At 37.0% G+C, this 13289-nt stretch overlaps 1 protein-coding gene across 4 annotated transcripts in view; it reads right to left on the bottom strand.

The window, feature by feature from the left end:
- SERAC1 (serine active site containing 1) overlaps positions 1-13289 on the bottom strand; it is a 77643-nt gene that overhangs the window by 39720 nt on the left and 24634 nt on the right. For 3 of the 4 annotated variants that reach the window (XM_067701671.1, XM_067701672.1, XM_067701670.1), the window contains exons 2-5: positions 8451-8549; positions 5920-5956; positions 3211-3347; positions 536-625 (exon numbers count right to left, since the gene is read on the bottom strand). In XM_067701671.1, coding sequence (XP_067557772.1) covers positions 536-625; positions 3211-3347; positions 5920-5956; positions 8451-8541 — 355 coding nt within the window. In that variant the 5' untranslated portion in view covers positions 8542-8549. The remainder of the gene's footprint in view (positions 1-535; positions 626-3210; positions 3348-5919; positions 5957-8450; positions 8550-13289) is intronic. The other variant, XM_067701673.1, reaches the window with a different exon arrangement.

Raw genomic sequence — 13289 nt, 5'->3', positions numbered from 1 at the left:
AAATTCATTCCAACTCCATATTCAAATTTTTCCAATTGTCTTCAAAATATCTTTAGAGCTGGTTTTTTATAAAGCAGGATTTGATTAAGTCTCTTTAGTATCTTAATTCTAGAAAGTTTTCCCACCTTTTTTTTTCATGATGCCAACTTTTTAAAGAGATCAGGTCAGCTCTTTTATAGCTAGCTTCACAATGCAGATTTGCCTGATTGTGAAATCTACATTTTTGATGCAATATTCTCATTATGAGAAAGCGTGGGAGTGATTTTCTAACAAATTTTAAATTTTGAAATATTCATCAAGAGTCTCAATATTTATTTACAACTATCTAACAAACAACAATGCATCCATAAAGATAGAAGGAAGAAAACAGTCCAAGGCATCAAGCCCTTAAATATAGCCCAACAGAATAATGTTCCTCAATTTTCCATAGGTATAATAAATGTTAGTATAAGAAATGGGAAAAAAATCTCAGGTTGATCATCAAATGACTTTCAGATTACTGATAAGGAGTCTCAGTTAAATATGTGATACTTACCAGCAAATGGACCCCGTAATATCCTGGCTGATGTTGCCAATACTTTTCTTACTGCTTTGTGAAGCTCTTTTCTTGCCTGGTAGGTGATTCCTAAAATGATTACAAATTTAAATAAAACCAGGTAGGTACTCTTAATGCTATGTATGCTCCAATACTTCAAAGAAAAAAATGTATAAACTAAACCCCAATTTTTTCAAAAAGAAAACATAAAACAGCATCTTTCTCTTCTTACTGTCACTATTTAAAGCAACTAAAACCATTATGGGAACACAGAACTCTAGATCCCCCAAAAAACACTGCTTTCCTAGTCAGCGAAAAAGTAAAAACAAATCAAAAGCAAAAACACTAACTAAAACTAACAAAAATCCTCATATACAACATAGGATTAACTACATTCAGGAAAATGTCACTTAAAAATACCACTCTCAAAGTGAAATTTAGAGATACCTTACTAATGAGATTAAGCTTTACTATATAGGTAAATTATATGCTATAAAAATTATCTGTGTAATTGAAATTGTAACACACGATAAAAGCACGTTGAAATAGGAAGGTGAAATAACAATAAACACAAACAGGAGAGAGTGGTGATACATATAGCTGTAGACAGGGGAGCAGCAGAACCTGCCCACTCAGGGAATGTAAAGTGCTCACAGGCATGCTTATTCTGGCTGACAGTGTAGAACAGGCAGCTGTAAATCTAGTGTGATGACTCCCCAAGCTACCCATATCCTGATGAAAAGACACTCCTCTGCCCCAAAATCTCATGTTCACCAAGCAATCATCTGATTACTAATTGGGTTTCCATGTGACCAAAATATGGAGAAGGGGAGTGTTCTGACTAGTAAAGACAGGTTTTCCAGCCTTAACGACAGATTTTTTCCCTCTGTAAATAAGTTGGTATTCATACTTGTGAATCCATCTCATGAGTTTAGTGTGCATGAATAAATGCCTTAGAGCAAAAATACCTCTGAGCTAAGTGACAAAATCATGTTTTTATGCTTGCTAAACTGAGGACAAGCCTCCAAACCGACAGGTCTCATGAAGGTGAGGAACTCCAAGTTTAGATTAAAAAAGCTGGCTAGGGCTTCCCTAATGGCGCAGTGGTTGAGAGTCTGCCTGCCGATGCAGGGGACACGGGTTCGTGCCCCGGTCTGGGAAGATGCCACATGCCGCGCAGCGGCTGGGCCCGTGAGCCATGGCCGCTGGGCCTGCGCGTCTGGAGCCTGTGCTCTGCAATGGGAGAGGCCACAACAGTGAGAGGCCCACGTAACGCAAAAAAAAAAAAAGCTGGCTAGTCTTCACCTGACTTAGTTATAGGACAGCTGCAAATATGGGTTAAATATGAAAGTCCAAAATTTTATCTTCAATTAATTCTTTAGGAACTTGGTTCTCATAGGGTTTGGTGATTCATAGAGTTAGCTGAACCTATTTTATTAATATTATGCTTTAAATACTCATTTTTTATTTTTTATAGTTTTTTTCTTCCAGTTTTCCTAAAATACAATTGACATACAGCTCTGCATAACTTTAAGGTAAACAGCATAATGATTTGACTTACAAACATCATGAAATGATTACCACAACAAGTTTAGTGAACATCTATCATCTCATATGGATACAAAATCAAAGAAAAAGAAAAAAAATGTTTTCCTTGTAATGAGAACTTCTTAGGATTCACTCTCTTAACAACTTTCATATATAACATACAGCAGTGTTAATTACATTTATATTTATTAATGTTATACATGACATCCTTAGTACTTATTTACCTTATAACTGCAAGTTTGTACATTTTGACCCCCTTCATCCAATTCCCCTTCCCCCACATGCCCCACCTCTGGTAACCACAAACTCGATCCCTGTTTCTATGAGTTTGTTTGTTTTTGAAGTATAATGACCTACAACACTGTGTTAGTTCTTGGTATACAACACAGTGATTCCATATTTCTATACATTTCAAAATGATCACCATGCTCAGTCCAGTTATTATCTGTTACCATACAAAGGTATTGCATAATTATGGACCACATTCCCCACACTTCATACCCATAATTCATTTATTTTGTAACCAGAAGTCTGTACCTCTTAACTGCCCTCACCTATTTCTCTCCTCCCCTCACCCCACCCCTCTGGCAACCACCTCTTTGTTCTCTGTAGAAACGATTCTGTTTCTGTTTTGTTATGTTTATTCATGTTTTATTTTTAGATTCCACATATAAGTGAAATAATACAGCATTTGTCCTTCTCTGACTTATTTCACTTAGCATAATATCCTCTGGGTTCATCCATGTTGTTGCAAATGGCAAGGTTTCATTCCTTTTTATGGCTGAGTAATATTCCATTGTATATATGTACCACATCCTCTTTACCCATTCATCTACTGATGGGCACTTAGGGTGCTTTCCTATCTTGACTATTGTAAATAATGCTGCAGTGAATAGAGGGGTGCATAATCTTTTAGAATTGTCTTTGGATAAATACCCAGGAGTGGCATTGCTGGTTCTATTGTAGTTCTATTTTTAATTTTTTAAGGAATCTCAATACTGTTTTCCATAGTGTTTGTATCAATTTACATTCCTAAATACTCATTTTTTTTTCTAAATACTCATTTTTAAATTCAATAAGTAGCTTCCATTTTTCACAAAGATGGGATTACTTTACCATAAACTTACCGTGATTTTCTCTTTTATCTAAAGAAACTGTGTGCACATATATATATGACTTCATTTTTTCTTTTTCTACCACTTGAGTATCTAATGTCAAAGACTTCTTCAAGGCCAGAACTTCATATGTAATAAATAAAGAACCTCTTAAAAAGAAACAAAAAATTCATCATAAATATATGATCTAAATATAACACAGGAGCCACTCTTTTTTTTATTAAGCTTTTTGTAGAACTTTTTCTTTCTTTTTTATTGGGAAACATAACGTATATACAGTAATGAGCATATAACATACATTATACATATATATGTATAAATGTATACACACATTTCAGCTTACAAATAATAAATAGCTGCAATACCATACCCAGGCAAAAAAAACATTAACAGTACCTAGAAGCCCACAGTGCATCCCTCTCTGATCCTGACCCACTCTCTCATCTCTATAGCTAACTATTATTCTGGGTCTTATTATAGTAATATCCTTGCTATTCTTTATAGTTCACCACCTAAACATGAACCTTTAAACAACGGGGCTTAGTTTTGTCTGTCTGTGAACTTCACAGGAATGAAATCACACTGTATGTATTCTTTAGTTCACCTTCTGTTTGCGAGATTCATCCATGTTGTTACATGTATCTGGAGTTCATGCATTTATATTTTCACATGGTATGTGATTCATCCATTGTATAGCTATACTACAACTTATTTATCCATTCTACCACAGACGGGCAATTTAGGGAATTTCTATCGATAGCTTGAGTCTATTACAAATAATACTGTTACACATTGTATACATCTACACTGTATGCATGTGTATATGTTCCTCTAGGATACATATCTAGAAGTAAAACTGCAGACTTTCTGAAAGTATATATATCGTTCAACTTTACTAGATAGTGCCAAACTTTTTTCCCAAAGATTAGCCAATTTGTACTCCTTATCACCAGCATATAAAAATGTCTCCTCTCCTAAGAGTTATACCTAAAATCAAATATTAAAAGTGAAATACAGGGGACGCAGTGGTGTCTCAGTGGTTAAGAATCCACCTGCCAATGCAGGGGACACGGGTTCGAACCCTGGTCTGGGAAGATCCCACATACCACGGGGCAAGTAAGCCCGTGCGCCACAACTACTGAGCCTGTGCTCTAGAGCCCGCGAGCCACAGCTACTGAAGGCTGTGTGCCTAAAGCCAGTGCTCCACAACAGGAGAAGCCACCGCAATAAGAAGCCCCGCGCACCACAAGGAAGAGTAGCCCCCGCTCACCGCAACTAGAGAAAGCCCACGCACAGCAAAGAAGACCCAACGCAGCCAAAAATAAATAAATAAATATATATTTTTTTAAAAAGTGAAATACAGGGAATTCCTGTATTACTGCACTGTAATTCCATGCAGTGGTTAGGACTCCGCGCTTTCACTCCCGAGGGCCCGCGTTCAACCCTGTTTGGGGAATTAAAATCCTGTTAGCTGCACGGTGCAGCCAAAAAAAAAAAAAAAGAAAACTGGAAAGAAAAAAAAAAAATGAAATACAATGTTGTGTATCCTAAAATGAAGGATTTTCCCCTAATCAGATTGACCTACACTAAATCCAGACACAAAGGCTGCACTCTGTCTGGATTCACAACTTAGAAACACACAGTTTTATGAAGTCTTTTTCTGAGCCTCCCACCCTAAAGCAAAAGCAAGTAAGACAGAAAGGCCAGACACTGGCCAGTACCAGAGAATAGAGAGAAAGCTCTCAAGAATCATCACCTCTCCTGGGGAATCTATCTGAGCAGCCAAAAAGAACAAATCTATTCAGTATTTTTATCATGCTTTCCATGAAAGACAAAACTCTTTACCAGAAATTGTGATTAATTTTCACTATATTCCTGAATATAACTGTGATATAAACAAAGAAATTGCACTATAGAAAAGAATATACATTTATCTTTTGCCTGGAATGAGTCAAAAGAAAAAATCATCTAAATATGTTTTGTCTTACCTTACAATGTCATGGAGAAATGTACGTATTTGGATAAAATGCCAAATATATTTCCTTTATCATTTTAGCATCTAAGAGTTGATTTTATATTTATACTAATGAAAAAGAATATTATTAACAAAAACACTAGAACAGTATTAGACATAAACTTAACATATATATCCTCCGCCCCCCCAAAAAAAGGAAAGAAAAGAGAATGAAAAATAACAATTTTGGGGAAGATAGTCACTCCAATCATTAAGCATGTGCCTCTGAGACAGCATGAGATGAGAGTGTCAATCTATTGGTTTTCTCAGTCAATCTCAATTTCCTTTCATAAGAGCTTTATGGTGACTTAAAGGATGTTCAAAAGTAATTCTGACTATAGTTGATTTTTACCTTCTTCACCCTCTTTATAACCTAACACAAGATGTGATTTTAGGTGTGTGAAAGCTAATTAGTGAGTGCCTGCTCTGTACATGCCAAGTGCTTCCCTCAGAGAAACAGTGCCAGATGGGCAGAATCCCCATCGTACACCTCGATCCAAGAGAAAACATTCCTCAGGAGTTAGAGTAACCGGATCAAGACAACACTGAAGTGGTAGAACCAGTGATTAACCAGGGATGAATCCACATGTTTATAGATTCCAAAATCTGTACCCTTCCAGTGCCCCATGCTACTTGTAAATCACTTCCACTGAGATTTCAAACAGTAGTATCATAAAGCCAGTAATTATTTCACAGTTGACACTTACCCTAAAATAAGTGATCCAGTAAACTTTATTATATTTCCTTCAAAAAGAAAGGGGAAAAAAAGTCAATGTGATGAATATCAATTGGAAAAATTGATATCTTTCCATTAATATAATCATTTACTATCAACACATGGCTTCCTATTCCCAGATACAAAAAGTGAACTAATAACCACTGAGTCCAAAATATAATCTATATTTCATACTAATTCTCCCCTTCCTCCACCTCTTCTTATTCTGCCATCCTCCACACTAAATCAGTAAGAAATCCTCGTTTTGCTGCACTACTGATACTGCCAGGCCTAAAGTGCTTTCACTGAATGCAATGTCCAGGGAGCTAACTGTCCTGACTTTTTTTTAGTTCACAACCAGTTAAATAAAGGAATGGGAAGAATTCTCCATATCACTACCTAAGACTATATTAAGGGATTATGTTTGTGAAGTGGGACACAAAATGATTCTTCCCAAAGAAATTATGTTATAATTGGTGGTTAAGTGCCATATATAGGTAGTCCCATTTAAAATATAGGTTAGGGACTTCCCTGGTGGTCCAGTGGTTAAGACTTCTCCTTCCAATGCAGGGGGTGCGGGTTTGATCCCTATTCAGGGAGCTAAGATCCCACATGCCTCACAGCCAAAAAACCAAAACATAAAACAGAAGCAATATTGTAACAAATTCAATAAAGACTTTAAAAATGGTCCACATCAAAAAAATCTTTAAAAATATATAGGTTACTTTCTACAAGTTTATTTATAAATTTTTTGTTTGGAACTTGGAAAAAATTTTTTTAATATTAAAAAAAGAAGTCCTAGTGGCAGACACAGCTAGCTGCCTATTCAATACACATAAGCCCCTTAATTCTTACTAACACAACCTGATTACTACCTAAAGATATTCAAATTTCTTTACTACCTAAAGATATTCAAAGATACCTGATTACTACCTAAAGACTCCTCTGCAGGTAGGGCTGGCTGTGCAACACAGCTGTAGCCAATATATATATACACATATATAGAGAGAGATATAATACATCTATATAAACATACAGATGGAAGTCTATAGGGAGAGTTCCCTCCCCAAAGAAAAAGACAAAGCCTCGTAACATGGCTTTTGGTCTTTCTGCCTTCTTGATGTCCTGGGATTCAGCAACAACTTGTGACCATGAGGACAATAAGATAATAGAGCAGGAAGACGAGAGAATTGCTAAACTGTGATTCCTGCCCTAAATTGTCTCCATCTTGACTTCCTGTTATGTAAGAAAAATGAAAACCTTACTAATTTAAGCCATTATAGTCTAGTTTCTGTTATATGTACTGAACACAATGTTAACTAATATTACCCATGATGGTTAGGGACTGCAGGCAGCTCATGAATATCTATGGAACCTATAATTAGTTGGATGTATAGAGGTAGGTAGCCCTCTGTTCAGACCTTCAACTTATGCTGCCAAGAACACACTTCTCCATACTGAGGGATAAGGAACTTTCCTCCATCAACTTCCCTATGCATCAGCCAAGGGAGATGGAAATTCCTCCCAAACTCTAGGACCCAGTGGTTCCAGAACAGGAAAGAGGGCAGTTCCAGAAACTCTGCAGGGATGAGACCGAAAGTTGTGACACACAGAGCTTCTTGACTGTGCAACCCCTCTGGGACCTTTTTCATTCCAAGATGGCTTCCTGGACTTCCCAGGGAACGGCCAGTTTATTTCCTCCTATACTGCTGCCATCTGTTTCTTCTTACTAGGATGTTTCCTTTTCACTAAGCCCTGGAAACAGAATACAGACTCACAGCCTTTTCTCCTACCCCAAAGTGTATTTACTACTCTTGAGTGTGTTTTGCTAGAAATGATGAGAGAATAAAAGCTCCCTTCTCTGTCCCACTCCTCTTTTTATTTTTAAAATACAAAATCACAGAATTTTCTAGATGAAAAAGATCTATCCTAAAAACTGATCTTTCTTACCGATCAAAAGGAAGCTCCATGAGGACAGAGACTTCATCTTATTCAATACTGTATCCTCTGGGCCTAGTAATAGTACCTGGCACATAGTAGAATGAATGAAAGATGGCCTAGGCCAATATTCTCATTTTACAAATAAAGATTAGTAATAAGTAATATAAATAAAGATTTACAAATAAAGACAGTAGATTAGTGCTAGATCCTAAGTTCCTGTAGGGCAAGCAAAACATCTTCCTGGTTCACCACTGAATTCCCAGAACCTAATACATGTGCCTGGCACCATGTTTTACAGAAGCTTAATAAATGGCTGCTGAAAAAGAATGCAGTGACACTTGAGTTTAAAAGGATGAGTATGAATCTGACAGGAAACATAGGGGAGGGAAAAGATTCCCAAGAAAAAGGAGTATGCATGGCTCTGGGCGTACAAATTTGGGGTGAACCTTTAGTACAGAAAAGACATAAACAACTTTGAGATTTATCATGGATTAAATAAGTTTTTGTGGACAACCCTGGAAAGTTAACCACAATTCTATCACTGTTTCTACAAGAAGATATTGTTGTTTGAACTGTACTCACTGACATCTCTCCAATACGTGTTGCTTTTTGGCGGAGGAGTTGAGGTTCCCATTCTTCTGCAACAGATGACGCAATAAGCAGCCAGGGACATTCTGTGTGCTTAGAACAATTATAACACGTTTAATTTAGCATGTAATTAAAAACATTTCTCTTAACTATAAGAACATGTCACAATCACAGTAGACTGCCCACAGAGTTAGATTATTCAAGACCTGGAAAAAAAGTTTTCAATTAAAGAAAAAAAATTTCTCCCCTAAAAATTTAAAGCAGACTTATTAGAATAGTATTTTGCTAGTACCTCAATGATTATTCTTCAAACTGTGTCCAACTGTGAACAATGATTAGTAGGAAAAAGGAAAAGAGATTATTAATCAGAATATCAATATAGGAATCAAAAAATGTTAATGCCTTCTAAAAATATATATATGCATATAGATAGATATATTTATCTTTAGTGACTGAAGTCCCTATAGAAATGAAAAGCAGCTCTGAATGGAAGATATACTTAGGACCCATAGAAGTGTTTAGCTTTTCTCCAAGGCCTTCAAGAGGGTACCCAACATTGTTTAAAATCTTTGAAATGTAATCGTTACTTGTTGGCATCCTGTCAAAGAAGGAGATGTTGCCCAACTATTTAATCACTATTCTTTTGCTCAACTATTTCATCAACTGAGTAAAGATGATCTAAATATGATGCAATGGTTTCTAGAACAACTCAGTATTCTAGAATCATAGATTGTCTTTGGATGAGACGTTTCTTTCTTCTTTTTTCTTTTGCAATAAGAGAAAAGAAAGAAGATGCCTTGAGGAACTCATGTGAGAAATGGTCTTTGGTTTAATACATTAAAAACTTCTGGCAGCTTTACAGGGATTAAGGGGAAAATTGCTTGGTGTACATGTGTAAGAAAATCTGTTAGCAATAACACAAAATAAAAAGCTTAAACATTTTTTCTTGTAATTCTAGTACCTCAATTGATGACTAAGCAAACTAGTTTAGGCAACAGATAAACTTGTAAAGGTCACTGTTTTAAAGGTCATTGTATCTTATTTTCTCACTGTTTAAAGGGTTGCTGCTACTTCTCTATGAGACACAGGATAATGGTAAAAATGATACAAAGACAGCAACGAAGTAGGTGCTTATAAAACCAAGGCAGAATGCGATGTAAACTAAGAGTTTATGTATAGATTTTCATTTTAGTTACTACATGAAAACTTTTGACTAAAACAAAAATGCAGAGCAAAAATATACTGCTTCCTTCAATCCCAACATCTACTATGAAAGTGGTCAACTATAAAACATTATACGAATATTGTTTACTATTACTTCTCTGGCCTAAAAACCTTCACGGTATTAACTTAAACAAACCACCTGCCAGCAGGTTCCCCTCCCACCAAGTCCTAGATCTGAATGAGTATAGTGGAAATATACTTCCTCATCTTATTTCCCTCTAGATTTCCTCAAATGACATCACTGGCTCTTTCAGCTTTTTCCAGAATAAACTAACTCTAACTCTCTTTCAACTCTCTCAGCGTCTTGACTATTTCCAGCTCACTGTTCTCCAGTCTCAATAAACCATCCATCCTTGCTTTCTGGGGGTGAGCATCCATCCCATGGTTGTACTTCCTTCCCCACCCAGCCTCGACTCCAGGGTGCATCACTGCAACCTCTCTCTCTACCTGCTTCCTCAACATACCAGAGTCCTCCTCCTACTATCCTGCAGCCCCAACCTGAAACATGTGTTTTCTCTGTTCTTACACTTGGACAGCCAAAATTGGGGGCAGGGGGACAAAAGGCAAACTGGGAGTGTGCTCTCAGAATGACTTTGCCTGTCCTTAATCAGTTTTCTTCTCATCCCCATGATGACTGCTCTAAATACCCACATACTCTGCCAAGCATCCTACCCTGCCTGCATCCTTTTCAAATGATCTTGTCTCTTATTTCACTCAGAAAATTACAACTCTGAACCCCCTCAACTTCTGCCCCCATACCTACAAGCAGGGATTGATCCAGGTATTGAAGGAATCAACATTTATTCAAATAGTGGGGAGAGGGGAGGTTCCTTTAAAAAAAAAAACACCACAAAACCACAAATATCAAATTAGGTACTAAAATGAAAGTGATTCAGAATGAGAAAAGATATCACAATAAATTACTGGAGTCTTAGAAATTTTGATACCTTTCTTCTGGGATTTCATTAGCTAATTTGTCAGAAATGCTTACATAGAAATACTTCAGGATTACACTCTGGTGTTCCTCCCTCCCTAAGACATTACAACTCCTAGTAACTCCTAGCACTCACAGGGGCCCATGCAAGTAAGGCACCCTCAAGCCGACGCTTCCTAATATCACAGGAAATCTATGCTGGCCGACTTGCATATCTTTATCTGCATCGCCTTTTCCAGATTCCAAATGGATTTTTATCTGCACTGTTCTTTCCTGTTTCTGAGGAAAAGGTCTCATCCCTTTTTCAAAGGGAAGTGTACCATCTATGTTCTAGATATCATTTTTTCCCTTCCATGTGGACCTTGATTCATTATCTGTCTTTCTCTTCTTAATTTTCACACACGCCCTCTCTATCAGCTCTTTCTACTCCTCCCCACTAAATACTGGATGTCCAATATGCTCCCATCAAAACACAAAAACAAACAATTGGAAAAAAAAAAAGTAAAACCTCAGTCTACCCAAGTGCCCTCCAGCTATTGCCACTTCTCTCACCTCCCTTTCCTAAGATTCTTTCCCCAGTGTGTCTTCCTCCAGCGCTGAAACAGCCCTCCCCAAGGTCACCAGTCAGTGACATCTTTGCTGCTAAATCCACTTTTCAGTCACCATCCTACTGTCTTTGTCTAAAGCATTTGACTACTCCCTCCTTGTCTCCTCTAGCTACTATGACACCTGGTTTCTAGTTTGATTCCCCTATTACTGGCTGCTCCATCCCATTACTCATTCAGCAAAGAGTTATTCAGTTATTGAGCACCTACCACCTGTCAGTGATGGACACCTGAGATGTGAATAAAGCAGCACAACTCCCTGCTCTTACTGAGCTTACAGTTGTCTCTGCTGCCTCTACCCAGCCCTTAAATATTAGTGTTTCAGTGGGTTCCACCTGTGCTCTTCTTTTTTCCTCATGTTATATTCTCATGCTAAATAATTTCAGTGTTTTCATCACAAAGCTTTACCTGTAAGCTTTTGATTCCCAAGTCTCTATAACTAACTCAAGTCTCTCTGCTAAGCACATATATTCAACTGCCTAATGCATATTTGCACCTTGAAGCACCACAAACACCTAAAACCCAGGATGTCTAAAGTCAAATCATCATACTCTAGAAATCAAATATCCCAAGACCATTTATTACTAAACCATAGTTTCCCTATTGATTAGAAATGACTTTTCCCTACACCAAGGTCTAATCTACCTAGGGTCCATTTCTGGAGAATTCTGTTCCACTAACACATTTGTCTAACCCTGCATCAATAATATAACACCTTTCTTAATTATTATACCTTTAAAATAAGCCTTGATAGGTTCTAGAGTGAGTACCCCTGCCCCCATTCTTGGCAGGATTATCTTGGCTATTGGGAATTATTTTTTTTGGCAATCTCCTACATTTTAAATTTTTTTTAATTTTTAAATTTTATTTTACTTATTTTTTTATACAGCAGGTTCTCATTAGTTATCCATTTTATACATATTAGTGTTTATATGTCAATCCCAATCTCACAATTCATCACACCAACACCAACACCCCCCCACCGCTTTGCCCCTTTGCCCCTACATTTGTTCTCTACGTCTGTGTCTCAATTTCTGCCCTGCAAACTGGTTCATCTGTACCATTTTTCTAGGTTCCACATATATGCATTAATATACGATAGTTGTTTTTCTCTTTCTGACATACTTCACTCTGTATGACAGTCTCTAGATTCATCCACGTCTCTACAAATGACCCAGTTTCATTCCTTTTGATGGTTGAGTACTATTCCATTGTATATATGTACCACATCTTCTTTAACCATTCGTGTGCCGATAGGCATTTAGGTTGCTTCAATGACCTGGTTGTTGTAAATAGCGCTGCAATGAACATCAGGGTGCATGTGTCTTTTTGAATTGTGGTTTTCTCTGGGTATATGCCCAGTAGTGGGATTGCTGGATCACATGGTAATTCTATTTTTAGTTTTTGAAGGAACCTCCATAATGTTCTCCATAGTGGCTGTATCCATTTACATTCCCACCAACAGTGCAAGAGGGTTCCCCTTTTTCCACACCATCTCCAGCAGTTATTATGTGTAGATTTTCTGATGATGCCCATTCTAACTGGTGTGAGGTGATACCTCATTGTAGTTTTGATTTGCATTTCTCTAATAATTAGTGATGTTGAGCAGCTTTTCATGTGCTTCTTGGCCATCTGTATGTCTTCTTTGGAGAAATGTCTATTTAAGTCTTCTGTCCATTTTTTGATTGGGTTGTTTGCTTTTTTTAATATTGAGCTGCATGAGCTGTTTATATATTTTAGAGATTAATCCTTTGTCTGTTGACTGGTTTGCAAATATTTTCTCCCATTCTGAGGGTTGTCTTTTCGTCTTGTTTGTAGTTTCCTTTGCTTTGCAAAAGCTTTTAAGTTTCATTAGGTCCCATTTGTTTATTTTTGTTTTTATTTCCATTACTCTAGGAGGTGGATCAAAAAAGATCCTGCTGTGATTTATGTCAAAGAGTGTTCTTCCTATGTTTTCCTCTAAGAATTTTATAGTGTCCAGTCTTACATTTAGGTCTCTAATCCATTTTGAGTGTATTTTTGTGTATGGTGTTAGGGAGAGTTCTAACTTCATTCTTTTACATGTAGCTG

This window comes from Pseudorca crassidens, chromosome 13 (assembly GCF_039906515.1).
Source record: "Pseudorca crassidens isolate mPseCra1 chromosome 13, mPseCra1.hap1, whole genome shotgun sequence".
In the NCBI taxonomy this organism is placed as follows: Eukaryota; Metazoa; Chordata; class Mammalia; order Artiodactyla; family Delphinidae; genus Pseudorca; species Pseudorca crassidens.
This window is presented reverse-complemented; position numbering and strand designations above follow the sequence as displayed.